This window comes from Hyperolius riggenbachi, chromosome 10 (genome assembly GCF_040937935.1).
Source record: "Hyperolius riggenbachi isolate aHypRig1 chromosome 10, aHypRig1.pri, whole genome shotgun sequence".
In the NCBI taxonomy this organism is placed as follows: domain Eukaryota; kingdom Metazoa; phylum Chordata; class Amphibia; order Anura; family Hyperoliidae; genus Hyperolius; species Hyperolius riggenbachi.
Genome location: NC_090655.1, coordinates 66926104 through 66953433, shown reverse-complemented (window position 1 = coordinate 66953433; position 27330 = coordinate 66926104). Strand labels below are relative to the sequence as shown.

General features: G+C 44.7%; 1 protein-coding gene across 1 annotated transcript in view; it reads left to right on the top strand.

Annotated features, from left to right (window-relative positions):
- The first annotated feature begins 1688 nt into the window (after positions 1 to 1688).
- ABLIM1 (actin binding LIM protein 1) overlaps positions 1689 to 27330 on the top strand; it is a 440123-nt gene continuing 414481 nt past the window's right edge. Inside the window, exon 1 of the mRNA XM_068257412.1 lies at positions 1689 to 1787. Coding sequence (XP_068113513.1) covers positions 1775 to 1787 — 13 coding nt within the window. The 5' untranslated portion in view covers positions 1689 to 1774. The remainder of the gene's footprint in view (positions 1788 to 27330) is intronic.

Sequence of the window (27330 nt, the reverse complement as noted above, 5' to 3'; positions counted from 1 at the left end):
GCATAGCAATACAAGTGAATGGGACTGTTTCCACTTGTTTGGCAGGGAACACACTTGACTTTCAGTTTTCCGCGCGCGTTTTTCTGCATACTTTTTCTGCACACCAAGTGTGTTTCCATGCAGGAAAACGCGCGCGTTTTTTCACAGCAGCTGATGTAAATGATAGAGAAAACTGCCAAAATGTGCAGAATCAGGATGCAGAATGTGAGTTTTTTTTCTGCGCGCGAACAACTCAGTAAGTGTGCACTAGCACATTGATTAACATGAGCTCTCAGTTTTTCTGTGCAGAACGCGCACGAAAACAGCCAAGTGTGTTCCCTGCCTCAGGATTCCGTTGCGTTTTTCTGTGCAGAAAAAAATTCGCATGGCAGAGCCATCAGAATTCGCATATCGCATACCGCTATGCGAATCGCATACAATGTATTTAATAGGAAATTCGCATGAGGTTTGGGTATGCGAATTTTCATGCAAATTCGCATGCGAATTCGCATAGAAACAATGGAAAAGCACACCAGCACTGCCATGGTTAAATTAGCATACATCGTCATCCATGAGAATTCGCATGAAAATTCGCATAGAACCGCATGCGAAATTCGCATCCACATGCGAATTTTTACCGCGGCGATAAGCACCGCACAAGTGGAAATGCAGCCTTACTTATGATTGCGATTTTGAGTAATGAACCAGGCTGGGAGTTTTTAAAAGCCTCAGGAATCTTTTGCAGGTGTTTAGAGTTAATTAGTTGATTCAGATGATTAGGTTAATAGCTCGTTTAGAGAACCTCTTCATGATATGCTAATTTTTTTCAAATAGGAATTTGGGGTTTTCATGAGCTGTATGCCAAAATCATCAATATTAAAACAATAAAAAGCTTGAACTACTTCAGTTGTGTGTAATGAATCTAAAATACATGAAAGTCTAATGTTTATCAGTACATTACAGAAAATAATGAACTTTATCACAATATGCTAATTTTTTGAGAAGGCTGCTAACGATACAATTTGCTGAACGATCATTTAAGAACGATTCTTTGTATAAACAATGAGATAATCGTTTGTGACCACTAATGGACAAAAATCTCATAACCAGTCCTGTCAGATTGATAAGATCCATTTGAAAATCGGAACGATTTCATTAATCTGATTGGATCATTAGGAGATTTCTATTGTATTGTTAGTGTCCACTTTTAAGGTGCTCATTAACAGTACAATCTCCTGAACAATCGAAGGTATTATCAATCGGGTACCATTATCGGTGCCGAAGGATGATGAATGATTTGTTCTATTGATCATTCCGTTGATCTGAATTTGAAATCTGATAGGATTGCCTATTATTTTCCCCTCTGTTGATAAACCCAAACTATTGTTTCCAATCGGATCAGATGGCTGATTGTTTGGAAAAATCGGATCGTTATTGGCCACCTCTTATTTTTTTCCTATAAACATTATAGCCATAAAGAAAAGTAATAGCACTCCTTCTAACACTCTCCCTGTGGGAATGGGTTGCAGGGAGCTGATCTCGGATGGTGATGATAACGGCTGCAGAAGATGCACAGTGACAGAACGATAGCAGCAGGTTCAGCGCTGCCATCAGACCATCGCTGCCAGCACAGAGCTTCCTCCTCCTTCTCCTCCTCCTCCTGCCGGAGCCTCACTCCCTCCCTCCTGTGCTGGAAACAGGGACCCGGGAGCCCAGGATCACATCCCCCTCCGCTGCACAGGCTGCAGCCGGCCGGCCGGGGCTGCTCTGCACACCGCCTGCCTCTCCCGGAGACATGTCTGCCAAAGGTAAGTGTGCCGGCATGCTGCAACCAAGGGGGAGGGGGCTGCTGCAAAGGAGGCAGAGGTGAGGCTGCTGCAGTGTCTGCCTAGTGCAATGCAACTGCTACCATCGCTGTGCTCCTTATTGCATTGGCATTTTATGCTGCATTTTTACTCCATGTGACCAGAGTGGATACAACAGGGGAGGGGGTATCACCATTTATTACCTGGTGTGAAGGGTTGTCTTCAGACAGGTGCTCTACATGCATCTAACACACACCGTGACAGGACAGGGGCTGTTATACAGAGAACACACTGGTAATACACAGGTGACAGGAGCTGTTATACAGAGATCACACTGGTAATACACAGGTGACAGGAGCTGTTAAACAGAGATCACACTGGTAATACACAGGTGACATGGGCTGTTATACAGAGATTACACTGGTAATGCACAGGTGACGGGCTGTTATACAGAGATCACACTGGTAATACACAGGTGACAGGAGCTGTTATACAGAGATGACACTGGTAATACACAGGTGACAGGAGCTGTTATACAGAGATGACACTGGTAATACACAGGTGACAGGAGCTGTTATACAGAGATGACACTGGTAATACACAGGTGACAGGGGCTGTTATACAGAGATTACACTGGTAATGCACAGGTGACAGGAGCTGTTATACAGAGATCACACTGGTAATACACAGGTGACAGGAGCTGTTATACAGAGATCACACTGGTAATACACAGGTGACATGGGCTGTTATACAGAGATCACACTGGTAATACACAGGTGACAGGGGCTGTTATACAGAGATCACACTGGTAATACACAGGTGACAGGAGCTGTTATACAGAGATCACACTGGTAATACACAGGTGACAGGGGCTGTTATACAGAGATCACACTGGTAATACACAGGTGACATGGGCTGTTATACAGAGATTACACTGGTAATGCACAGGTGACAGGGGCTGTTATACAGAGATCACACTGGTAATACACAGGTGACAGGAGCTGTTATACAGAGATGACACTGGTAATACACAGGTGACAGGAGCTGTTATACAGAGAACACACTGGTAATACACAGGTGACAGGGGCTGTTATACAGAGATCACACTGGTAATACACAGGTGACAGGGGCTGTTATACAGAGATCACACTGGTAATACACAGGTGACAGGAGCTGTTATACAGAGATCACACTGGTAATACACAGGTGACAGGGGCTGTTATACAGAGATCACACTGGTAATACACAGGACACGGGCTGTTATACAGAGATCACACTGGTAATACACAGGTGACAGGAGCTGTTATACAGAGATCACACTGGTAATACACAGGTGACAGGGGCTGTTATACAGAGATTACACTGGTAATGCACAGGTGACAGGGGCTGTTATACAGAGATCACACTGGTAACACACAGGTGACAGGAGCTGTTATACAGAGATCACACTGGTAATACACAGGTGACAGGAGCTGTTATACAGAGATGACTCTGGTAATACACAGGTGACAGGAGCTGTTATACAGAGAACACACTGGTAATACACAGGTGACAGGGGCTGTTATACAGAGATCACACTGGTAATACACAGGTGACAGGAGCTGTTATACAGAGATCACACTGGTAATACACAGGTGACAGGGGCTGTTATACAGAGATCACACTGGTAATACACAGGACACGGGCTGTTATACAGAGATCACACTGGTAATACACAGGTGACAGGAGCTGTTATACAGAGATCACACTGGTAATACACAGGTGACAGGGGCTGTTATACAGAGATCACACTGGTAATACAGAGGTGACAGTAGCTGTTATACAGAGATCACACTGGTAATACACAGGTGACAGGAGCTGTTATACAGAGATCACACTGGTAATACACAGGTGACAGGGGCTGTTATACAGAGATCACACTGGTGATACACAGGTGACAGGTGCTGTTATACAGAGATCACACTGGTAATACACAGGTGACAGGGGCTGTTATACAGAGATCACACTGGTAATACACAGGTGACAGGGGCTGTTATACAGAGATGACACTGGTAATACACAGGTGACAGGTGCTGTTATACAGAGATCACACTGGTAATACACAGGTGACAGGTGCTGTTATACAGAGATCACACTGGTAATACACAGGTGACAGGTGCTGTTATACAGAGATCACACTGGTAATACACAGGTGACAGGTGCTGTTATACAGAGATCACACTGGTAATACACAGGTGACAGGGGCTGTTATACAGAGATCACACTGGTAATACACAGGTGACGGGCTGTTATACAGAGATCACACTGGTAATACACAGGTGACAGGGGCTGTTATACAGAGATCACACTGGTAATACACAGGTGACAGGTGCTGTTATACAGAGATCACACCGGTAATACACAGGTGACAGGTGCTGTTATACAGAGATCATACCGGTAATACACAGGTGACAGGAGCTGTTATACGGAGATCACACTGGTAATACACAGGTGACAGGAGCTGTTATACAGAGATCACACTGGTAATACACAGGTGACAGGTGCTGTTATACAGAGATCACACTCGTAATACAGAGATCACACTGGTAATACACAGGTGACAGGAGCTGTTATACAGAGATCACACTGGTAATACACAGGACAGGGGCTGTTATACAGAGATCACACTGGTAATACACAGGACAGGGGCTGTTATACAGAGATCACCCTGGTAATACTGAGATCACACTGGTAATACACAGGTGACAGGAGCTGTTATACAGAGATCACACTGGTAATACACAGGTGACGGGCTGTTATACAGAGATCACACTGGTAATACACAGGTGACAGGGGCTGTTATACAGAGATCACACTGGTAATACACAGGTGACAGGTGCTGTTATACAGAGATCACACTGGTAATACACAGGTGACAGGTGCTGTTATACAGAGATCATACCGGTAATACACAGGTGACAGGAGCTGTTATACGGAGATCACACTGGTAATACACAGGTGACAGGAGCTGTTATACAGAGATCACACTGGTAATACACAGGTGACAGGTGCTGTTATACAGAGATCACACTCGTAATACAGAGATCACACTGGTAATACACAGGTGACAGGAGCTGTTATACAGAGATCACACTGGTAATACACAGGACAGGGGCTGTTATACAGAGATCACACTGGTAATACACAGGTGACATGGGCTGTTATACAGAGATCACACTGGTAATACACAGGTGACAGGGGCTGTTATACAGAGATCACACTGGTAATACACAGGTAACAGGGGCTGTTATACAGAGATCACACTGGAAATACACAGGTGACAGGGGCTGTTATACAGAGATCACACCGGTAATACACAGGACAGGGGCTGTTATACAGAGATCACACTGGTAATACAGAGATCACACTGGTAATACACAGGTGACAGGAGCTGTTATACAGAGAACACACTGGTAATACACAGGTTGACAGTAGCTGTTATACAGAAATCACACTGGTAATACACAGGTGACAGGGGCTGTTATACAGAGATCACACTGGTAATACACAGGTGACAGTAGCTGTTATACAGAGATCACACTGGTAATACACAGGTGACAGTAGCTGTTATACAGAGAACACACTGGTAATACAGAGTTCACACTGGTAATACACAGGTGACAGGGGTGGTTATACAGAGAACACACTGGTAATACACAGGTTGACAGTAGCTGTTATACAGAGATCACACTGGTAATACACAGGTGACAGGGGCTGTTATACAGAGATCACACTGGTAATACACAGGTGACTGTAGCTGTTATACAGAGAACACACTGGTAATACAGAGATCACACTGGTAATACACAGGTGACAGGGGTGGTTATACAGAGAACACACTGGTAATACACAGGTTGATAGTAGCTGTTATACAGAGATCACACTGGTAATACACAGGTGACAGGGGCTGTTATACAGAGATCACATTGGTAATACACAGGTGACAGGTGCTGTTATACAGAGATCACACTGGTAATACACAGGTGACAAGGGCTGTTATACAGAGATCACACTGGTAATACACAGGTGACAGGGGCTGTTAAACAGAGATCACACTGGTAATACACAGGTGACAGGGGTGGTTATACAGAGAACACACTGGTAATACACAGGTTGACAGTAGCTGTTATACAGAGATCACACTGGTAATACACAGGTGACAGGGGCTGTTATACAGAGATCACACTGGTAATAGACAGGTGACTGTAGCTGTTATACAGAGAACACACTGGTAATACAGAGATCACACTGGTAATACACAGGTGACAGGGGTGGTTATACAGAGAACACACTGGTAATACACAGGTTGATAGTAGCTGTTATACAGAGATCACACTGGTAATACACAGGTGACAGGGGCTGTTATACAGAGATCACATTGGTAATACACAGGTGACAGGTGCTGTTATACAGAGATCACACTGGTAATACACAGGTGACAAGGGCTGTTATACAGAGATCACACTGGTAATACACAGGTGACAGGGGCTGTTAAACAGAGATCACACTGGTAATACACAGGTGACAGGGGCTGTTATACAGTGATCACACTGGTAATACACAGGACAGGAGCTGTTATACAGAGATCACACTGGTAATACACAGTTGACAGGGGCTGTTATATAGAGATCACACTGGTAATACACAGGTGACAGGTGCTGTTATACAGAGATCACACTGGTAATACAGAGATCACACTGGTAATACACAGGTGACAGGAGCTGTTATACAGAGATCACACTGGTAATACACAGGACAGGGGCTGTTATACAGAGATCACACTGGTAATACACAGGACAGGGGCTGTTATACAGAGATCACCCTGGTAATACAGAGATCACACTGGTAATACACAGGTGACAGGAGCTGTTATACAGAGATCACACTGGTAATACACAGGTGACATGGGCTGTTATACAGAGATCACACTGGTAATACACAAGTGACAGGGGCTGTTATACAGAGATCACACTGGAAATACACAGGTGACAGGGGCTGTTATACAGAGATCACACTGGTAATACACAGGTGACAGGGGCTGTTATACAGAGATCACACTGGTAATACAGAGATCACACTGGTAATACACAGGTGACAGGATCTGTTATACAGAGAACACACTGGTAATACACAGGTTGACAGTAGCTGTTATACAGAAATCACACTGGTAATACACAGGTGACAGGGGCTGTTATACAGAGATCACACTGGTAATACACAGGTGACAGGATCTGTTATACAGAGAACACACTGGTAATACACAGGTTGACAGTAGCTGTTATACAGAAATCACACTGGTAATACACAGGTGACAGGGGCTGTTATACAGAGATCACACTGGTAATACACAGGTGACAGTAGCTGTTATACAGAGATCACACTGGTAATACACAGGTGACAGGATCTGTTATACAGAGAACACACTGGTAATACACAGGTTGACAGTAGCTGTTATACAGAAATCACACTGGTAATACACAGGTGACAGGGGTGGTTATACAGAGAACACACTGGTAATACACAGGTGACAGGAGCTGTTATACAGAGATCACACTGGTAATACACAGGTGACAGGGGCTGTTATACAGAGATCACACTGGTAATACACAGGTGACAGGGGCTGTTAAATAGAGATCACACTGGTAATACACAGGTGACGGGCTGTCATACAGTGATCACACTGGTAATACACAGGACAGGGGCTGTTATACAGAGATCACACTGGTAATACACAGGTGACAGGAGCTGTTATACAGAGATCACACTGGTAATACGCAGGACAGGGGCTGTTATACAGAGATCACACTGGTCATACACAGGTGACAGGAGCTGTTATACAGAGATGACACTGGTAATACACAAGTGACAGGCTGTTATACAGAGATCACACTGGTAATACACAGGTGACAGGGGCTGTTATACAGAGATCACACTGGTAATACACAGGACACAGGGGCTGTTATACAGAGATCACACTGGTAATGCACAGGTGACAGGAGCTGTTATACAGAGATCACACTGGTAATACACAGGTGACAGGAGCTGTTATACAGAGATCACACTGGTAATACAGAGATCACACTGGTAATACACAGGTGACAGGAGCTGTTATACAGAGATCACACTGGTAATACACAGGTGACAGGGGCTGTTATACAGAGATCACACTGGTAATACACAGGTGACAGGGGCTGTTATACAGAGATCGCACTGGTAATACACAGGTGACAGGGGCTGTTATACAGAGATCACACTGGTAATACACAGGTGACAGGAGCTGTTATACAGAGATCACACTGGTAATACACAGGTGACAGGAGCTGTTATACAGAGATCACACTGGTAATACACAGGTGACAGGGGCTGTTATACAGAGATCACACTGGTAATACACAGGTGACGGGCAGTTATACAGAGATCACACTGGTAATACACAGGTGACAGAGTGGTTAGGGCATTTCAAATACCCACTCAGCTATTTGGAAAGTTTTATTCTAGTGATTTTTTTTTTTAATTTTGCCATAATTTAATTTTAGTCCAACACTGGACTGTACCTCAATTAAGCATGATCTGGTACAGTACAAAACACTGCATGCTTAATGTTCAGTTTGTCACAAAGTCTTAAAGTGAATGGGAACCGCATTTTAAAAAAAATGAAGCAAATACTTACCTAAGGGGAGGGAAGGCTCTGGGTCGTATAGAGCCTTCCGTCTCCTCTCTCGGTGCTCTCTTTCCTTTTCTGGCTCCCCCCGTTTTAATCCCCCGCCGAAAGGGTATTTGGAAGTCTTCGGGAGCCGTGTCCTCCCAAAGAGTGCGGCTCCATACTGCACAGGCGTGAGCGTGCAAGAGAGCGTGCTTGCGCAGGTGCAGTACAGCGCCGCCCTTGTTCAGGAGCCTCCTTCGGCCAGGTAAAGCAGTATTTGACTAATATAGTCAAATACTGCTACCGGGCGAGCCAGCACCGGAATGACGGGACCAGGAGAGGAGTCGGAAGGCTCTATAGGACCCAGAGCCTTCCCTCTCCTTGGGTAAGTATCTTTCTCATTTTTTTAAATGCGGTTCCCATTCACTTTAACGTGAAATTTGTGCTCTGTACATAAAATTAGGGGAAACTTAAAAATTCTTAAAATGAACTACCCACTCCCCCCCAAAAACAAAACAAAAAACAAACATATTTATTAGAATATTTGATAGTGTTTCTGAGTTGGTGGATTGAATTTCAGGGGGGTGTGGTCTTTGGCAGGTTATTCCTCATCTTGTAAGCAACGATACAGGTGGCCAGAGGCATAAGGTTTAGGATATCTTTACTATTGATTTGTGAGTGTAGCCACTATCTATGCCTCATTGTTTTCTTTCTGATATGTACTGCGTTTGAGAGAGGTAAACTTAATTGTTCCTACCTTTGAAAATGGCAAAATCTAATAGCAATCTGAAAAACAAATGAAAACAAACAGAATGTTTCATGGTCCAGTTGTGCTTCCCAGCTTGATTTCTTTCCTTTATGGATTCAGCCAATTGCTCTGATATGACCATGTGACACCCAAAGTAGTCAGAACAATGTATATCGGAATATATTTCCCAGAAATCCCTGCATTGCATCAGAAATCATGTGAGTACATGAGGAGGCGGGATTTGTAGTTCACAGGAAGTAGACAAATCAGGTGGAAGACCCCCAAATTTACTAACTGGCAACCAGTTAGGCAAGTAGTAAGGATAGGTGCACAGCTACAGGTGAGTACAGCACAATGGGTCTTTAAGCTTTTAAAGTTTAGTTCCAAAGTTAATACAGGTATTTATACTAACTAACAAGATTACCTGGAGACTTTGCCTTGTTTGATTTTGGGTTTTATGAGCTATAATATCAGCCTGACAGCAGAATTACATACAAGGTTAACTTCCTGACTGCTAAAGTTCTAATGCCTAGTACACACCATGCAATTTCCCGTCAGACAGACGGGTCGAATCGATTATTTCTGACAGGTCCGATTTCCGATCTGATTATATGATGATATCATTTTGCTTAAAAAAGGAAACGTACACCTCGCAAAGGGGCTTGTTCATTATTATTTCGTATTTGACCCACTGTATTAAACTTTAGGGGTAATAACAATAGACCCTGCAAGGGATGCAGCCACAGGGGGCCCAAAAGCCTTAAGGTACCCATACACTCGTCAGATTAGCAGCAGATAGATCATCATTCTTATCTATCTGATGTGTAAAATGAACATTTTTTACTAGAATAGAATTCCAATAGATTTCAGTTTGAAATCTATTGAAAAACGATCTGATGGCATTTTTTTGCCATCAGATTATCATTAGGGCCAATGCAAACTGATAAGCAATCTCAACAGATCGACCTAGATTTTCCACCCTGCCAGTTCGATGGAAATCCATCGAAATCGATCGAAATCGGCCGTCGATCGGTCGATTGGGCAACCGATTTGCAATCGATCGATCGATCGGCCAGAAAATCGGCTGAGTGTATGGGCCCCTTTAGGGGGAGAAGTTTCTTTTCCCTGTCCTGAGAGATTGACAACTAAGGAAGCGGAGAGAAAAAACGTTCTGCTCTCTCCACAATTGTTGTAATGACTGCATCTACTCAACCACTGAAAAGGAATCATACAAAGTTTAGCAGACAAAGATTTGAAGACAGTCCCTATTCTGTGTGCAACATGCTCTTGTGTACAGTGTCTAGTCCCCAGCCTCCCCAAGTGCTCTGTACTGTGTTGCTGTGGAGTTTGCAGACCTAGTTCTGCTCCATCAGAGATGGACAGAGTGAGTGTAATAAACTAAGGGTGGGAGCGGATTCCTCTGTCAGTTTTCTCTATGCGTTCTCTGCACACCACGTGTCTGTATGTGTGCAAACATGCATGTTTTATGACAGAAGGTAATTTAATTGATAGGGAAAATGTGTGGGGGGATGGATGGGGGGCCCCATCCAAAGTTTCACAAGGGGGCCCAGTGATTTTTTTTTTATTACGCCCCTGGCGGAGGTGGTTGGTCTGGGCTGTCTCAACCCAAAATTGGACGTGTGTACAGCCAGCCGGATGTGTTTGGGATTGTCTGAGATCAGCGCATGATTCCAAATCCTTACAGGCTACAGCCATTAAGCATATGTGTGCACCTTAAAGGAGAGTTGTAACGAAAGGGACATGGAGGCTGCCATATTTATATCCTTTTTACGCAATACTAGTTGCCTGGCTATCCTGCTGATCCTCTGCCTCTAATACTTTTAGCCATAAACCCTGAAGAAGTATTCAGCAGATCAGGTGTTGCTGACATTGCCAGGTCTGTCAAGATTAGCTGCATGCTTGTTTCTGGTGTTATTAAGACCCTATTGCAAACAAATTGACAAGCAGGGCTGCCAGGCAACTGGTATTGCTTAATAGGAAATAAATATGGCAGCCTCCATATTCTTCTCACTTAATTTGCCCTTTAAAGAGAACCCGAGGTGTGTTTAAAAAATGTTATCTGCATACAGAGGCTGGATCTGCCTATACAGCCCAGCCTCTGTTGCTATCCCAAACCCCACTAAGGTCCCTCTGCACTCTGCAATCCCTCATAAATCACAGCCGTGCTGTGAGGCTGTGTTTACATCTGTAGTGTCAGTCTCAGCTGCTCCCCCACCTCCTGCATAGCTCCGGTCCCTACCCCTGTCCCTTCCCTCCAATCAGCAGGGAGGGAAGGGATGCAGGCGGGGACTGGAGTTCTGCAGGAGGCGGGGAGAGCAGCAGACTGACACTATAGAGATAAACACAGCCAGCTCTGACAAGCTGTTTGTCAGCAGCGTGGCTGTGATTTATGAGGGATTGCAGAGTGCAGGGGGACCTTAGGGGGGTTTGGGATAGCAACAGAGGCTGGGCTGTATAGGCAGATCCAGCCTCTGTATGCAGATAATATTCTTCAAACACAACTCGGGTTCTCTTTAAAGAGACTCTATAAGGAAAAAGTTCCCCTGGGGGATACTCACCCCAGTAGGGGGAAGCCTCTGGGTCCTAATGAGAGGCTTCCCCCGTCCTCCTGTGTCCCACAGTGTTCTCGCTGCTGCTCACTGAACGCACAGCCAACAATTTGTCAGGCTGTACAATATTTACCTTTTCTGGCTCCAGTGGGGGTGCTGTTGCGGTTCTCCACTCGGAAATAGGCGGAAATTTATTATTATTTATTTATAAAGCGCCAACATATTCCGTGGTGCTGTACAATGTATAGCCGGTCTCTGTTGGGTCCGCTCTACTACGCAGGTGCAGGAGACTTGCGCCTGCGCAGTAGAGCGGCCCGACAGCGATCAGCTATTTCCGGCTATCTCCGAGCGGAAAGCCGATATTGCGCCTGGGCTGGAACTGGAAAGGTAAATATTTACATCCCCGCTGTTCGGGGTGATTTATTGCCACCGCCATGGGACACAGCGGGACGGGGGGAAGCCTCGATAGGATCCGGGGGCTTCCCCCACCTGAGGTTTCATTACAGATTTTCTTTAACTCTGGTCATCATTCCAACTTAGGTGGCCTAGCCCTAACCTTTCACCTCTCATACAAGAGATGAAAGAAGAGCAAACCATACCTTCTTTGAAACTTACATAGGAGTGCACCATGTTTTCTTTTATATTTTGACCCAAGTTCCTTTTAGCATCTAATGAGGCGTCTGTGTAGATTTTTGCCGCAAACTCTCTACCGAGGGTTTGAGTCCCAACCCATACAGGCAACTGTCGTGTTCACGCACCTTTACAGAATGTTTACCACCTCCAATTAGTATGAGGGTAAACAGATATTGAATACTATGAGCAGATTGTGTAGGTAAACCTTATAACACATGTAGGTCGTAACATTGGTCAGTGATTGGCCAGTCATAATTGATAGTGTGTACCAGGCTTTAGGAAAGAGAGCCCTGGCAATTGCACCAAGTGTGAATGAAATCCCAGTGAACTGCTTCTGGCAGCTATATCTACATTTGCAAAAGAGATTCAGGTTCAGTTTTTTATAATTGAGTGAATATGCTCCGTACTGGAAATCCCAGGTAACTGAGTTATTGTGTGGGGGGGGGGGGCACATTTATACACTAGGGGGGCAGTGGCAAGGCGGCGGACTCGGGCAATTACCGAGAGATTTCAGCATGAAATTGATGGGGAATCAGCCTGCAATGTATGGGCAGCCGACAGATCTCTCTCTAATCACATTCCATCAGAGAGATATTTGTCTCTTGGTTGAACCTGCCCATCATCGCTACATGTATGGGCAACTTTAGTTCCTCCTGTGAGTCTTTCCACTGATTTATGACCCCTCCAGGCAGCTTTCTTTAGGCTGGGTGCACACTTAGCAGCGTGGGAAACGTAGCGTTTTGCTGCATATGCGTTTGTACGTGCGTTTTCTGTGCGTTTTCTTATTGTGTTTTTATTGCGTTTTCTGTGCGTTTTAATGCGTTTGTGGTTTGCATATATAAATCGCATATGCGTTTTTGATCAGCGTTTTATGCAAATCACTAGGAAGTCATCATCAAATTTTTTTAAACGCATATAAAACGCATTAAAACGCAATACCTCTGCGTCACCATTGACTTTCATTGTGTGCGATTATGATGCGTTTTTGAAAAATATGCAACAAATCCAGCGTTTTTAAAAACGCACATTGCAGAACGCAAGTAGTTCTGGTGTGTTCCCTGCCTTAGAGCTGCTGATAGCCTGTCTGACCTATGTACAGCCACTAGGGGGCGAGTTTACACATACAAGAAGTGTATAAATGTAAACATTCTGTAGACCAATCCCCTCCTCCTTCAATAGAAAAAAGCAGAATGAAAAGAAATCAGGTTTTACAGCTTCTGTATTTGTTTTTCGCTCTCTGTACACAGCCTTAAAAACCATTTCTTGTTTAAATCTGTCAGAGGAAGGGTTAAGGAGCTCTGCAAGGGGAGAGGAAGGTGCCTGAGAGGTGACTGTAGTTTTTACTTGGCATTGGCAATGAGAATGTGACTGCTTTTCTATAACCTAGATCTGCATGGGTAGCTTAGAGTGCTTTCACACTATATATGCTGCCTTACACATCCTGAAAATAGGTCCGCAATGCAATGGTGTGTAAAACTCACATTACACGTTTACAGTGCGCATCGATGGATATATGTATTTCTACACCGCAAACATCAGTGCGCACATCTGGCGGTGTTCCCCCTCATCCAGGGCCGGATTTACCATAAGGCACTGTAGGCATGTGCCGACAGGCGCCTGATAATGGAAAGGCGGCTCACTCCCCTCCTAGAGCACCTTCCTCCATCATTCCTTATGCAGAGTCCTGAGGAGAGTGTAAATGAGAGGCTAATCACCCTGCTCTTGGCATTCCACTGATGAGATCTTACTTCAGTCAGGGGCAACTTAATACTGAGGGTACCTCTGGCTACCTAGTTCTTGGGGGCACCTCTAGCTTCTTAATATTAAAGGTACCTCTGGCTACCTAATGCTAAGGGACACCTGCAGCTACCTATGACGGGCAAGGGAAGTAAGGGAGAAGTGACAGCCAGCACACTTGTGGTGCATTTCGGTCGGGGTTTGTAGGTTCATGGAGGGCGGAGTCTAGGGTGCCAGGACATCTGTGCCTATAGGCTCCTGTGATGTAAATCCGGGCCTGCCCTCATTTGTGACTATTTACAAGTGTAATTTGTTCTCTAAGCTGTGTCAGCTGGCTAGCAGATAGCTAATTGGTAAACACAGGATGTTAACGATATGTCTGCTTCCACGAGAGCAGTAAGTAGACACACTGCAAATTTATTGCAGGATATCAGCTGTAACCAAAAAAAAGTTTTTTTATGCTGTTGCTTATCTTTTAGAGCAGAGAGGAAGTTCTGAGTTGAGGTCAATTAATTTGAGCCCTGATTATTAACACAATATTTTAGCACCTTCATGTATTCATGAAGCTCTTAAGGTTGTCATACATTAGATGATGGCCACCAGATCGCCATTAGATTTTGATCAGAGTTGGATCTATTACCCGCCCACACACTGCAGACAGATTTCCAATGGATTTCAGCATGAAGATGTGAAATTCAAACCCCCCCATTTGGGCCTGTGGTGAAGGCTCACCTGTCGTGCCAGCACGACCCCTCGCCTCCTACTGTATCCGATGTTTTTATTTGAATTGCCACCGCGAGGGTACCATGTGACACCACCACATTTATAGCCATCAAATTCAAAAAGACGCAGGAAACAGGAGGAGTTGGCGTGACAGGTGAGCATGAAACACTCACCACATGCTTGGGAGGGGGACTCACATACATACAAGGGGAGAGGGAGAGCATCCAGTCCACCAGTCACCTGGAAACTGAAGGTCCGGATTTTGACCCCATTTGATCACTAAGGCTAGGTTGTACCGGATGATGAATGGCCAGCAGGAGCAGACAGTGTAGTGTCCGCTCTAATGGTCCGCTGTGGTCCTGTTGGAGCACAGAGCAGATGCGATTTAGCCATAGTCTATCTGGGAAATGCATCCGCTATTGCAGAAAAATCGCAGACAGCACAGAAATGCGATCCATTTAGCCAGACAAAGGCGAATGGATCATATCTATAAGATACGATCTGGTCACTGTCAGTTTTCTGATGCTGTAAAATGGACAAAAATAGTTTTTTTACAATTTGCATTTTTTTGCAAGCGATTTTGTGTGCATTTTAGTTTTTGCAATTTGTGACTTTATGTGTGCAGACAAACAGGCAGTGCACTCTTTGACCGGCAATTGAATGTCTAAATTTGCCTAATAAACGCTCATAAAATGGCTGTTCAAAGAGCTTTTAAAGCGTTTTGCGATTTTTCCTATAACTTGCATTGCATCGCAGTTTGCCCAGAAAATGGTGCAGGATGCGCGTTTGTGATTGAAAAGAAAGCTCATCGCTCGTGTGAGAACACTCACATAGGATTTTACTACACAAGCCTTTCTACAGTGCTTTTAAAAACGCTAGCGATTAAAAATAAAATTCAAAACACTCATTTTTTTTTTTTTTTTTATTATTATTATTATTTATCATTTATGTAGCGCTGACAACTTAGGTAGCGCTGTACAGATTATGTTGTCTTGTCACTTAACTGTCCCTCAGAGAGGCTCACAATCGAATACCTGCCATAGGGCAGCACAGTGGCGTAGTGGTTAGCACTCTCGCCTTGCATCGTTGGGTACCCAGTTCGAATCCCAGCCAGGTCAACATCTGCAAGGGGTTTGTATGTTCTCCCTGTGTCTGCGTGGGTTTTCTCTGTATGTATTTGTATGTTTTTGGGATGTGGGCGGAAACTGGAGTGCCCGGGGGAAACCCACACAGACATGGGGAGAACATACAAACTCCTTGCTAATTTTGACATGGCTGGGATTCACACCGGGGACCCAGCGCTGCAAGGCAAGAGCGCTAACCACTACGCCACCGTGCTGCCTATAGTGTGCTGGTCATAGTGTGAACCAGCCCGAACAGTGGGATTCCCTTCCTTTGGAGGTAAGAAGATCTGTGCACCTTCCCCCCCCCCCCCCCCCCGTTTTAGCCCATTCTATTCCCCTCCCCCCCCCCCCCCCCGCTGTTCAGCTTCCGGGCTATGTAGTGTAAAGTCTCCCCTGTAACGACAACATACCAGAAAGGCTCCGATAATAGTCATTACGCAGTGCCTATAAGCAGAAGATGGGCTGAGAAATTAGTTGGCGGAGTCATTAAGGATGAGGTGTCTCCTCGCCTGCTCCCTAATTACTCCCCCAAACACCTGACAGCTCACTGCGTGGGGGGGGGGAGTTATCGTATTAACACATCGCAAGTCGCTGCACAGCCAAGGAAGGAAGCAAAGCCACATTATGCTGGTAATCACGGCTATTGTATAAACAGGAAACGGGGACAATCTTGCACGACGACGAGGTCAGTGTCCCTTGTGAAAAGGAAGTTCCAGTTCTGATGAGAAATATGCGGTCCCTTCAGGTCACCTCTGTATATGGCAAGGATTAATGACAAGAACACAACCATTCCACAGTTTTTCTAATAGAGACAGTTCAATGGAAGTATCAAAGCCTGCTGCCAGCCACAGGATTAGTCTAGACTCTAGTAGGGCCCATATGCAATTAACTTTTTCTCCTGAGTTTTCTCCTAGGAGATAATTTTTTTTTAATGTCCAGGCTATTTTTTACAATTTAGGGCTCTTCAGCTTTAAGAGCTCGCTGCATAGCCATACAACCGAGCACACATATGAATCCCTTCCCCTTTTCTTCCCACCAACAGGGATTTCTGTTGGTGGGCTCTGATCGCTGTTTGGTTGTTTATTTTTTTTATTTGTTTTTTTTTTAAATAAAATTTCCTATTTTTTATTTATTTATTTTCTATCCTTCACCTCCCTCCCCCCGCCAGACAGTGACAGTGTGATAGGCATCAGCCTATGAGAGCCTATCGCTCCTAAGCCTACCCGGGGGACAGCCAAGTGACACGGCTGTCCCCAGTACAGCGCTGCTGTAGATCGCAGCGCTGTACATTGTAAATAGTTTCGCCGTCTCACAGTCTCCTAGCGGTGATAACCGCTGGGAGACTAGTAACAGAGTGAAGCTCCGTCATTCAAGCGGAGATTCGCGCGCGATCTCCTGCAAAACCCCGCCCCAGGACTTAACGCCAATTGGCGTTGAGCGGTCCTCGGGCGACCACCACGGTCACGCCAATTGGCATGAAGCGGTCGGTAAGTGGTTAAAATAATTATTCAGCTTTTTGCAATTGAAATTGTACCAACAAGTACATGAAAAAATAGTATCAAAATTACTTTAAACAAAACCATCACGTAAAAACCTCCCCTGGGGGTACACACCTCGGGTGGGGGAAGCCTCCGGATCCTATTGAGGCACTCCACGGCGGCGGCGAAAATCCTCCTGGAACGGCGGCGATGTAAATATTTACCTCCCCGGCTCCAGCGCAGGCGCAGTATTGGCTCTCCGCTCTGAGATGGGCGAAAATAACCGATCTTCATCGGGCCGCTCTACTGCACAGGCGCAATTCTCCTGCGCAGTAGAGCGGACCCAACGGAGATCTTCACCTATCTCCGTGTGGAAAGCCGCAACAGCGCCCCTGCTGGAGCCAGGAGAGGTAAAAAAATCAGCGCTTGTCAGGCTTGTCGAGGGAGGATTCCGGGACTCTTCGGGGGAGCCAGCGCTGGACAGTCTGCAGCTACAGTGGGGGGGGGGAAGCCTCATTGGGACTCTGAGGCTTCCCCCTCCCGAGGTGAGTACCCCCCAGGGGAACTTTTTTGTTACAGGTTCTCTTTCAGTATTTTTTCACTTGCCAGTGTTTGAAAAAGCATTTTATTCACAAGGTGTAAAAATATTACCTTGGAGAAACACATGAGAAAAAGTGAATTGCATATGGGCCTAGGTGTTAAAAAAAGAGTGACAAGTTGTGGAAAATGGGAATTTGTAGGCAGTCTGTGCTCCAGAGAGAGTACAGATTTCAGGTTTGCAGTCTGAGCTTGCAGAGATATTTGGAAACTTTTTAGCCTGCTGCATCATCCTCCAATGAGGACCATGCAGAGTGGCACTGGGGAACTGGAGTGTGGGCTGATGCATGCATACAAATTATATGCAGATTTGAACTGGATCACTCAAATGCACTTCCTGTCACTGTTAACTGGTCCATTTCCAAGCAGCATACTATCTGGATAAAACTTAGTATATATAAGCCAGGAATATTTGCATGTCATTGCCCGTCCCTATTCTTCAGTGCTGGGGTGGTCAGTGAAAGGCAAAACCTCTGTTGAGTTGATGCAAATTTTATGTTTGATTTTATGCAGCTTGAAAATGGACAAAAGATGAACTGCTGCTGCATTTGATAGGTCCATTTCTGAGCTGCGCAAATCCTGCATCGCGACAGAATTCCCTATTCAGCACACATCCGATATACTAAACAAAGGTTGTTAGGCCCCGTTTACACTTAATCTGTTAGTACGCGTTTTCTCTTCTTCTCCATAGCAGTACATTGTGAATAATATTTCAGTTAAGACACGTTAAGTGTGAAAGGTGCCATAGGAAAACATGGGCAACTTTGACAATCAGTTGTTCTTTCAGTTATAACGGAGAGCAACTGATTAAGTGTAAACGGGGCCTTTAGTATGCATGGACGCAACTGCAGCTGCGCACGCACTCCACAACCGCCGCAATAAGCCACCGCCCACACAAAACATCATCGGGACTCCAAAACCTGCGCCATCCACTCTAAGCCGCTGCCCACAACGCAAAACAAAGGCTATAAGTATGCAGGGATGCACCTGCGCTTGATTCTTTTGAGAATGAGGGGTTTTACGCACCTACGTACTAAGTCACTGCAGACAAAGCAAAACAAAGGCTATAAGTATGCACTGACGCACCTGCACGTGCCATTCTTTTAGGGTCAGGGGTTTACTGGCATGTTAAGAGGTGGACATACACGTGGGGCACATTATATAGTTCCATGGTGTTGGCCAATATTTCAGCCTTATATTTATAGCAATATAGTAATAAGTAGAGCCCCCACTTCCCCATGTGTTGGGCACAGCAATGATGGAGAGACCCCAGTAATAATATGATAGAGACAACGGGAGCCCAATAGCGCAATATATCAATAAAGTTTAGAGAATAAGCAGGATGAGATCATACTCACAAAGGGGAGTTACAACGAGGGGCAACCAACCACATCAGGCAGGTGGAGAATTACAACCTGTCTCCACTTGGGTATCCCAGACATGAGGTATGGGGGGTGGTTGCTCTCTTGGGGAAAAAAGTACTGGTACTGAAGGTGGCCCAACCACTATAGTCAAATGACCCTCCCAGGGAGAGAGTTTTTTTTTGACAAAACAAAGGGTGAAGAGGTGCCCAGAAATTAGGCGCTCCAAGCTTTTTGCTTTACAGTAGTTGGCCCTGTACTTGGCCTGAGGAAGTGGGTGTGTACCCACGAAACGCATTGCCTGTGCAAATAATTCTTTAAAAATCCTTTAGTGTCATTTAAGAGGTAAGCCACCTCTACCTTGTTTCATTTTATTTGTTTTTGTTTTTCTTAACTGAATTTTATCTTCCCCCTTGTTGTGCTATATAGCATGTGTACATATACAGTCTCTGTGTTTACCCTAGTAGAAGCTTTCCTGGAAATTCTGCATTCCTCTAACAATGAATGACTCACCGCACCAAACTTTGTCTTCTAATCCTTTTTAAAGTCATTTTCTTTTAAATGATTTAAAAGTAGACTCTCTTTTTACGATGTGTGCGACGTGAACTTTTCAACCTGAGGCATAAAAGAAGACCACATCCGTTTTATTGGTGCTTTTCTAAGGCGTCTGCTGCCAAAGCTGCTCGGTCTTGAACTACAGTGTATTGGTGACAATGAGGCTAAAGTCCATCAAGGGCAAGTACAGACTGTATGTCTCAACAGCAGGAGGTGTGCAGAGCCTCTTAAAGGCATAAATGTGCCCAATTGTATCTGAAACAGGTGCTACAATTTACACTAATGGAGGATGTTGACTTCCAAAATATTTTGCATGCAAAAAAAGTGTACTAGACCCTTACTCCGCAGTGAGGATATCCTATTGGAAGGGACCATAACCTCTATTTTAAAGTCCATTTGACCTGGGAGCAGCTAGCCATTGAAGTAAAGGAAGGGGTGCAGCGTGGACCGTTCACACCCTTCCAGGTATTGGTAGCTGCTCCCAGGTCAAACTGACTTTTGCATAGAGGTTAGGGTCCGTTCCGATAGGATGACCTCACTGTGGTGGAAGGGTCTGGTATGACATTGTTTGCATGCAAAGTGGTTATGTAGAGCCAACATCCTCACCAGTGTGTAGGATGCCTCCCCCGGTGGAATAAATGCATCACTGCAATTAACCCAACACAGCTGTAGGAATGTGAAGTAGTCCACACATATTGCAATATGAACCAAAGAAAGGAGAATTCTGGGTATTGTTTACACTTCACTGTTGACTGTTGCCATGGTTTCCAACAAGTTCCTAGGAAAGTTACAGATGCTTGAGAATGAAGTGAAAAATTACTTGTTCTGTGATGATATAGAGTATGTTATATGGAGTTATAGAATAACCCCATAAGTATGCTATGTGTGTGGGAGGGACAGGAAACCGGGACACTGTCCATACACCTTAATATCAGATATTTTTCAGACCAGTTTCCTATATGGTAGTGACACTTGCACATAGGTGCAGCGATAATCTCCTTGCAGGCTATAGAAGCCTTACCAATGCCTAAAGAATTAAAAGTACCAGCATGCCTGGTTGTAATGGCTCCGCAGGGCAGTGTGGGGATGTGTGACCCCTCTCTAGAGTCCTGTGTTGTCCGTTATGCAGTACAGGGTCTCCTGGCCTGAGCGCAGGGCTGTAGTTTGGCTGGAGAGCCGTGTTTGGCATTTGCCATGCTCAGGGATTGGCGGAGTTCCGTCTGGTTCCACACCCAACCTCCTAACACGCCCTGAGACTATAATAAATGGCCTTGCTGTGGAAAAACACCTACGAGACAGGCCGAGTCCTGTTTAAGTGAAGAGCGAATTGCTGCAGCCCTTGTGCCTGTGAGCAATGATTACTGCAAATAGCAAGCCCATGTTCCTGTTGCCTGTCAGCAAGCGATTATCTCACAATTATTGGGGAAGGGAATTAAGAATTTGCCTTATCACCGCTCTGCTCCTGGGAAAAAGAAGGATGTTTAGCCCTATTGTGAATGTATATTGACATTAACCCTCGCACCGCCGGGGTCAGCACAGAGGTCCTGACACTCCGCACTGAGCGAGAATGAGCAGGTTTAACAGAGGGAGATTGATAAAGGGTGTGAGGACCGCGTGAGCTCATGTCATATCTAGCATGTTGCACTGAAAGCCCACGCACACTTGCACCTTAAAGGACACTGAAGTGAGAGGGATATGGAGGCTGCCAAATTTATTTTCTTTTAAACAATACCAGTTGCCTGGCAACCATGCTGATCTTTCTGGCTTTGGTAGTGCCTGAATAACACACCTGAAACTACTATGCTGCAAATCCAGTCGCACTAAAAGGTTTTTCCCCGTATAGACCAGAGCAGTTTTCACATTTCAGTGCTCCTCCCATTCATTCGCTAATAACTTCATCACTACTTATCCCACCAAAATGATCTATACATTTTTTTTATGCCACCGAGTAGGCTTTTTTTTTGGGTTGATATTTTATTTTCAGTAATTACTGAATAATACAAAAGAAAAAAAAACAAACAAAAAAAAAAACGCATCAGCGGCAGAAGACTAGTATCTACGCCCCTGGGACTTTAGATGAAGTCCTGCAGGGCATAGATATAATGTCTCATAATCATTAACTGGTTAAAGAGGCACTGTAGTGACATAAAGTAGAATGCAGTTACTTATTCAGGATATCCAGTTTTACAGTAATTTTCCTGGTTTCAGCATCAGGAGCACTTCCTTTATCTATATATAGCTGTATATGGGTATGTATGGGTATGGGTATGTATGGGTATGGGGATATGGGTATGTATGTTGAGCAGCACGGTGGCGTAGTGGTTAGCTCTCTCGCCTTGCAGCGCTGGGTCCCTGGTTCGAATCCCAGCCAGGGCACTATCTGCAAAGAGTTTGTATGTTCTCTCCGTGTCTGCGTGGGTTTCCTCCGGGCACTCCGGTTTCCTCCCACATTCCAAAAACATACGGATAAGTTAATTGGCTCCCCCTAAAAAATTGGCCCTAGACTACAGTACTTACACTACATAATATAGACATATGGCAATGGTAGGGATTAGATTGTGAGCTCCTTTGAGGGACAGTTAGTGACAAGATATATATATATATACACTGTACAGCGCTGCGTAATATGTCGGCGCTATATAAATACTAAATAATAATAATAATAATAATAATAATGTAGCCCCGCCCTCCCAGTGATGTCACAGTCTAGGCTGATTAGCTATATCTCTATCAGATCCGGAGCCTTCCTTCTCCATAGGTGAGTATTTTTTTATTTTTTTTATTTTTTAGAACACTTCACATTTGCTTTAATATATCTATTTATTGCAAAAGTAAAAATGGCCATTGCATGAAACATTATTCATTGCTAATTAATGCAAATTTACTATCATTAAACAAAATTGGGGGGCTAAATTAGTGCTTTAAAGGTTCAGTTAAGGTGCATACAAACATGCAATTTTAAATGGCCAATCAGTGACCAATTTTACCACCTCAATGCAGTATAAAAGCCAACAGGTTTTTAATTCTATGAACAAATTGTGTAGGTGAGTTCTCATACTACATGAAAGTAGGAAAATTGGCCAATCATTGTGCAATCAAAATTGAATGTGTGTACTGGGTTTAAGGAGGCAGCTGAGAACGTGATAAAAGTTTTGCCCAGAAATGGGTTTTATCATGGATGACGGATCCAGATGATATGTGTAGGTCAGTGCTTGAAGATGAGTGTTATTACATTATTGCAGGTAAAGACTACTGACCAGATAGCGGCTTTATAGCTTGCTTTTATTATGTTTATTTTTACAACCATTCTTGGCTGTGGCCCTGCCTGTTCCCATCGGCTGCCTGGCTCCGTTCCCACAATCTCTGCCTTTGTGTTGGGACCTCAGATTCTCTACAGAGCCACATCTGGGATTCCCGAATAATTACCCATCTCCGAGCGCCTCTTATTTTTAGTGGAAATAATGACGCGGGGAGACAAATGCAGCGATTGTCAAACATGTGGGCGGGATGGAAGAGTTGTACAAACTCCCTGCGAAGTGTGAGACGCCAAGGCAGGAATAGTAACAGGCAGATGCTTCCAGGCTCATCGCTCGTGACGTACAGCGGGGAGGCGGAACCTGTCTGTCACCGTACAGGGGGAGGGAAAGCAATGATGCGGTTACTCATAGCGACCAAATGTCGCTCTCTTTACGTCAGATCCAAAAAATAAAATCCTGCTCTGTGTGCATCATGCTTTGTATTGCTGAATAATAGCAAGTTTGGTAAATATGCATACTGTTAAACGCGCAACGGTGCTGCCCAAGCTGCAAACTGTGAAATGCCCATTGCCGCTTTCCAGGGTGCATACTGTTAAACACACATTATTATTTATTGCATTTATATAGCGCCTACATATTACACAGTGCTGTACAATACATAGGATTACAGACAATGATAATGGGTGACCGGCAGCACAATACAGGTAATAGGCAATAGATACAACACATCACCTGAAGTGAGAGGTCTATGGAGGCTGCCATATTTATTTCCTTTTAACCAGTACCAGTTGCCTGGCTGCCCTGCTGATCTCTTTGGCTGCAGTAGTATCTGAATCACACAACTGAAACAAGCATGCGGCTAATCCAGTCAGACTGTCAGAGAACTTCATCTGAATGCTTTTTCAGGGTCTATAGCTAAATGTATTATGCTGGGAATACACGGTTCGTTTTTGAGGCGATTTGATGGTTTGATAGATAAATTCCGACATGTCCGATCTCCCTTTCGATCCTTTCCCTGCTCGATTTCTCATAGAAGTGAATGGAAAAAGATAAGAAAAACGAGCGGAAGATAAGAGAACCGACTGCAGGATCGAACGGCAAAAAGGATCGAGAGGAGAATCGAGAGCCAGAAACGAACCGTGTATTCTCAGCATTAGAGGCAGTAGATCAGCAGGACAGCCAGGTAATCTGCATTGTTTAAAAGGAGATAAATATGTCAGCCTCCATATCCTTCTCTCTTCAGGTGTCCTTTAAGTAAGTAGGAAGCCTCTGGATAATTTTCAGCTCAGTTGAAGTTTTCTTTAAGGCCGGTTTCAGACTATGGGTTGGCGGCAGCGGTGCAGTGCGGCACGGGAGCCACAACGCACCGCCAAAAACAGGCCTTCGGGGATTACTGCATTAGTACGCGGTAATCCCCTTCTGGCTCTGATCCAAAAAGGAAGTGATGCTTGCTTGCGTTCACTTCCTGTTTCGGATATACGGAAGTGCACGTAAGCGTATTGTAAAAAATACGCTGCCGCCCATGCACGTCGGACCGGCACCGCCAGGTCGCGCGGTAACCTCGGTAAATCTGCTAGAAAATTGTATTGTGTGTGCCTAGCATAAAGCATAGTGAACTATAACAGCAGGCTACCAGCATTGACAGTTATGGCTTCACCCATCACTATTGTATTTCTATATTTAAAATTAAAAGCAAACAGAAATTCCTCCTATACCTTGCAATTGTTTTCATAGATGTAATTAGAATATCCAAAAGGAAATGCATTAGGGATGATGAGATGGAAGTGTGCTCGGCCAGCTCTACAATTACCTGTCCTTTGCAGCATTGCTCCCTGATGCTGGCATCCCAGTTGCTAGGCAACCAATCCTGCATCCTCACGCTGGACCACTGTGATGTGAGTTCAGCCCTCTGCATTGTGGAGGTTTACCTTGCAAGATGGATCCTTCCAGGCTACTGTAAACAGTATGCAAAGAAAGCAAAATATAGAGGCTGTGATTGCTGACCTGCTTATTAACCCTTTCCTATCCTATGTCAGATTATGTCCGACATTGGCATTTTCCTCCATAGGACCAATGTAGCCAGACATAGGAAAACTGGCTACCGCTGCATGGCGCTGTTGTTGGAGAAAATCCAGCACAGTGTCAGCCCCTTCTGATCAAATGGTCAGACAACGTCCACCGCCGACCCCATCCCCTGCCACTGCGCCATGTGATATAAATATTATGTGGAGGCATTTGGGCTGAACACTAGGGGCGCTGTTGCAGGATCTAGTCCGGTACTTTGATTCTCTCCAGCACCATGCAGCGCCTCTGGCATGTGTGCAAGGGGGTGGGGCTACAGCACACGTGCTGGCCCTGCCCCCACCACTGATGCCAGGTCCCCTCCTTGCTCTAATGCGAGGGGGTACAGACCCTGAATCCACGCCGCCGCACATCCCAATCACCCACACAATCCCAGCACACTGGAAACAATTATAGAGGAACTTTACTGAAAAATAGTAAATAAATCAATTCTTTTCAAAGTGAGAAGATAAAAAAATAGAAAAGAGCTCAAGAAATGATTGATATTTGCCATGTAATTCGTCCATGTTATTTGATCCACAATGAGCTTGCAGGTCTTTATCCTTACTACTGGCAGACAAGAAAGAAAAAACTAGACATCACCAACTGCCATCATCTATAACCACACCCACTCAGAAAGTGATAGGCTAAAAGGTTGATTTTTCTCCTATATATACCAGTATGTATACACAGAGGGAGATACTGGTTTTTATTTCCCACAGTACAACGAGGTTGACAGAAAGGAAACTGTCATGATCATGACATCACGCTATGGGAGGGGTTTCACCACAATATTAACCATACAGCCCCCCTGATGATCTATTAGAGACAAGGTAAAGATTTCTCATGGGAAAGGGGGTATCAGCTGCTCATTAGGATGAAGTTCAATCCTGGGTTACAGCTCCTCTTTAAGTGCAGGGGCGACCTGGGTAATCAGGAAATTGGATTGGTTTTGGGATTTTTCCATAACAGCAGATTTAAATGGAAGTGTAATATTAGTAACACTATCTGGTGGGAGAGTTGCTGAGAGGATTGTAAATGATTGGCCATAAGATTGCAGCTATGTGCAGATTACTTTTTAGGACATGTATACAGGGGTGCGTTAATATGCAGCATAGTGGCCTATCTGTAATGCGGCTCCCAACACTGCAGTGCACCACCTATGCGACGTTCACAGTTTGGCAGGTGTGTCGCGGTGCAGCGGAGTGTGGCATGGTATCACATGGAAGCCTTCCGCTAAATCAGCGCATGCGTAGTCGTGCACTACTTGGCTAAGTTGTGGACTTTATCAAGCTGCACAGCGGATAAAGGAAGAGGATCAGGAGAACAGTGAGGGACAAGACTACAGGGGCTGGAAGGAGCCCAATGTAATTAAAAGGGGGCACTTTGATTACACCTCCGGTATTGTTTAACCCTCTAACAGGCAATTTATTTAGAGGCTTGCAGGTGCTCCAAGTCAATTTATTTTAGCACTTTTTTATTTCTTCTTTGTTAGATTTCCTAGCTTCTAATTAGTACTGCTGTAATGTTTATTTATGGCCACTTGTCACTAGGGGTCAGTGTGAGACAACAGTTGACTTCTGCTTTTCAGTTTCTATATTTCCTGCTAGCAGAGAGAGATCAAAGCATTTCAAGATAATTACAGCACAATGAGTTCTGCCGACTGAGGTGAAAAGCAGCGTACTTATCTCAAACGAGATAACTCTATTGAAGCTGCTAATGGGTTAAAGCGGATATCCAGCCTATGATTAAAATGTACAGGATCCTCCTCTCTTTTGGAAAGTAGCCCGTTCCGCTGAAAACCACCACATATTTTCTGTAATCGAGACAGAGAAAACAAAAGGTGTTTTTCAGCGGGGGGTGGGGCTATGCGCAGAAAGTTACCATACACGGACCCCTGGGACTGATTTAAAAAAAGCCGGGGAGGAAATTATACTTTTACAGGAGAAGGCGATTTCAGCGAGAGGTGGGAGGGGCTACATGCCAGACAAGATGAGAATCCTGTACATTTGCATTGTAG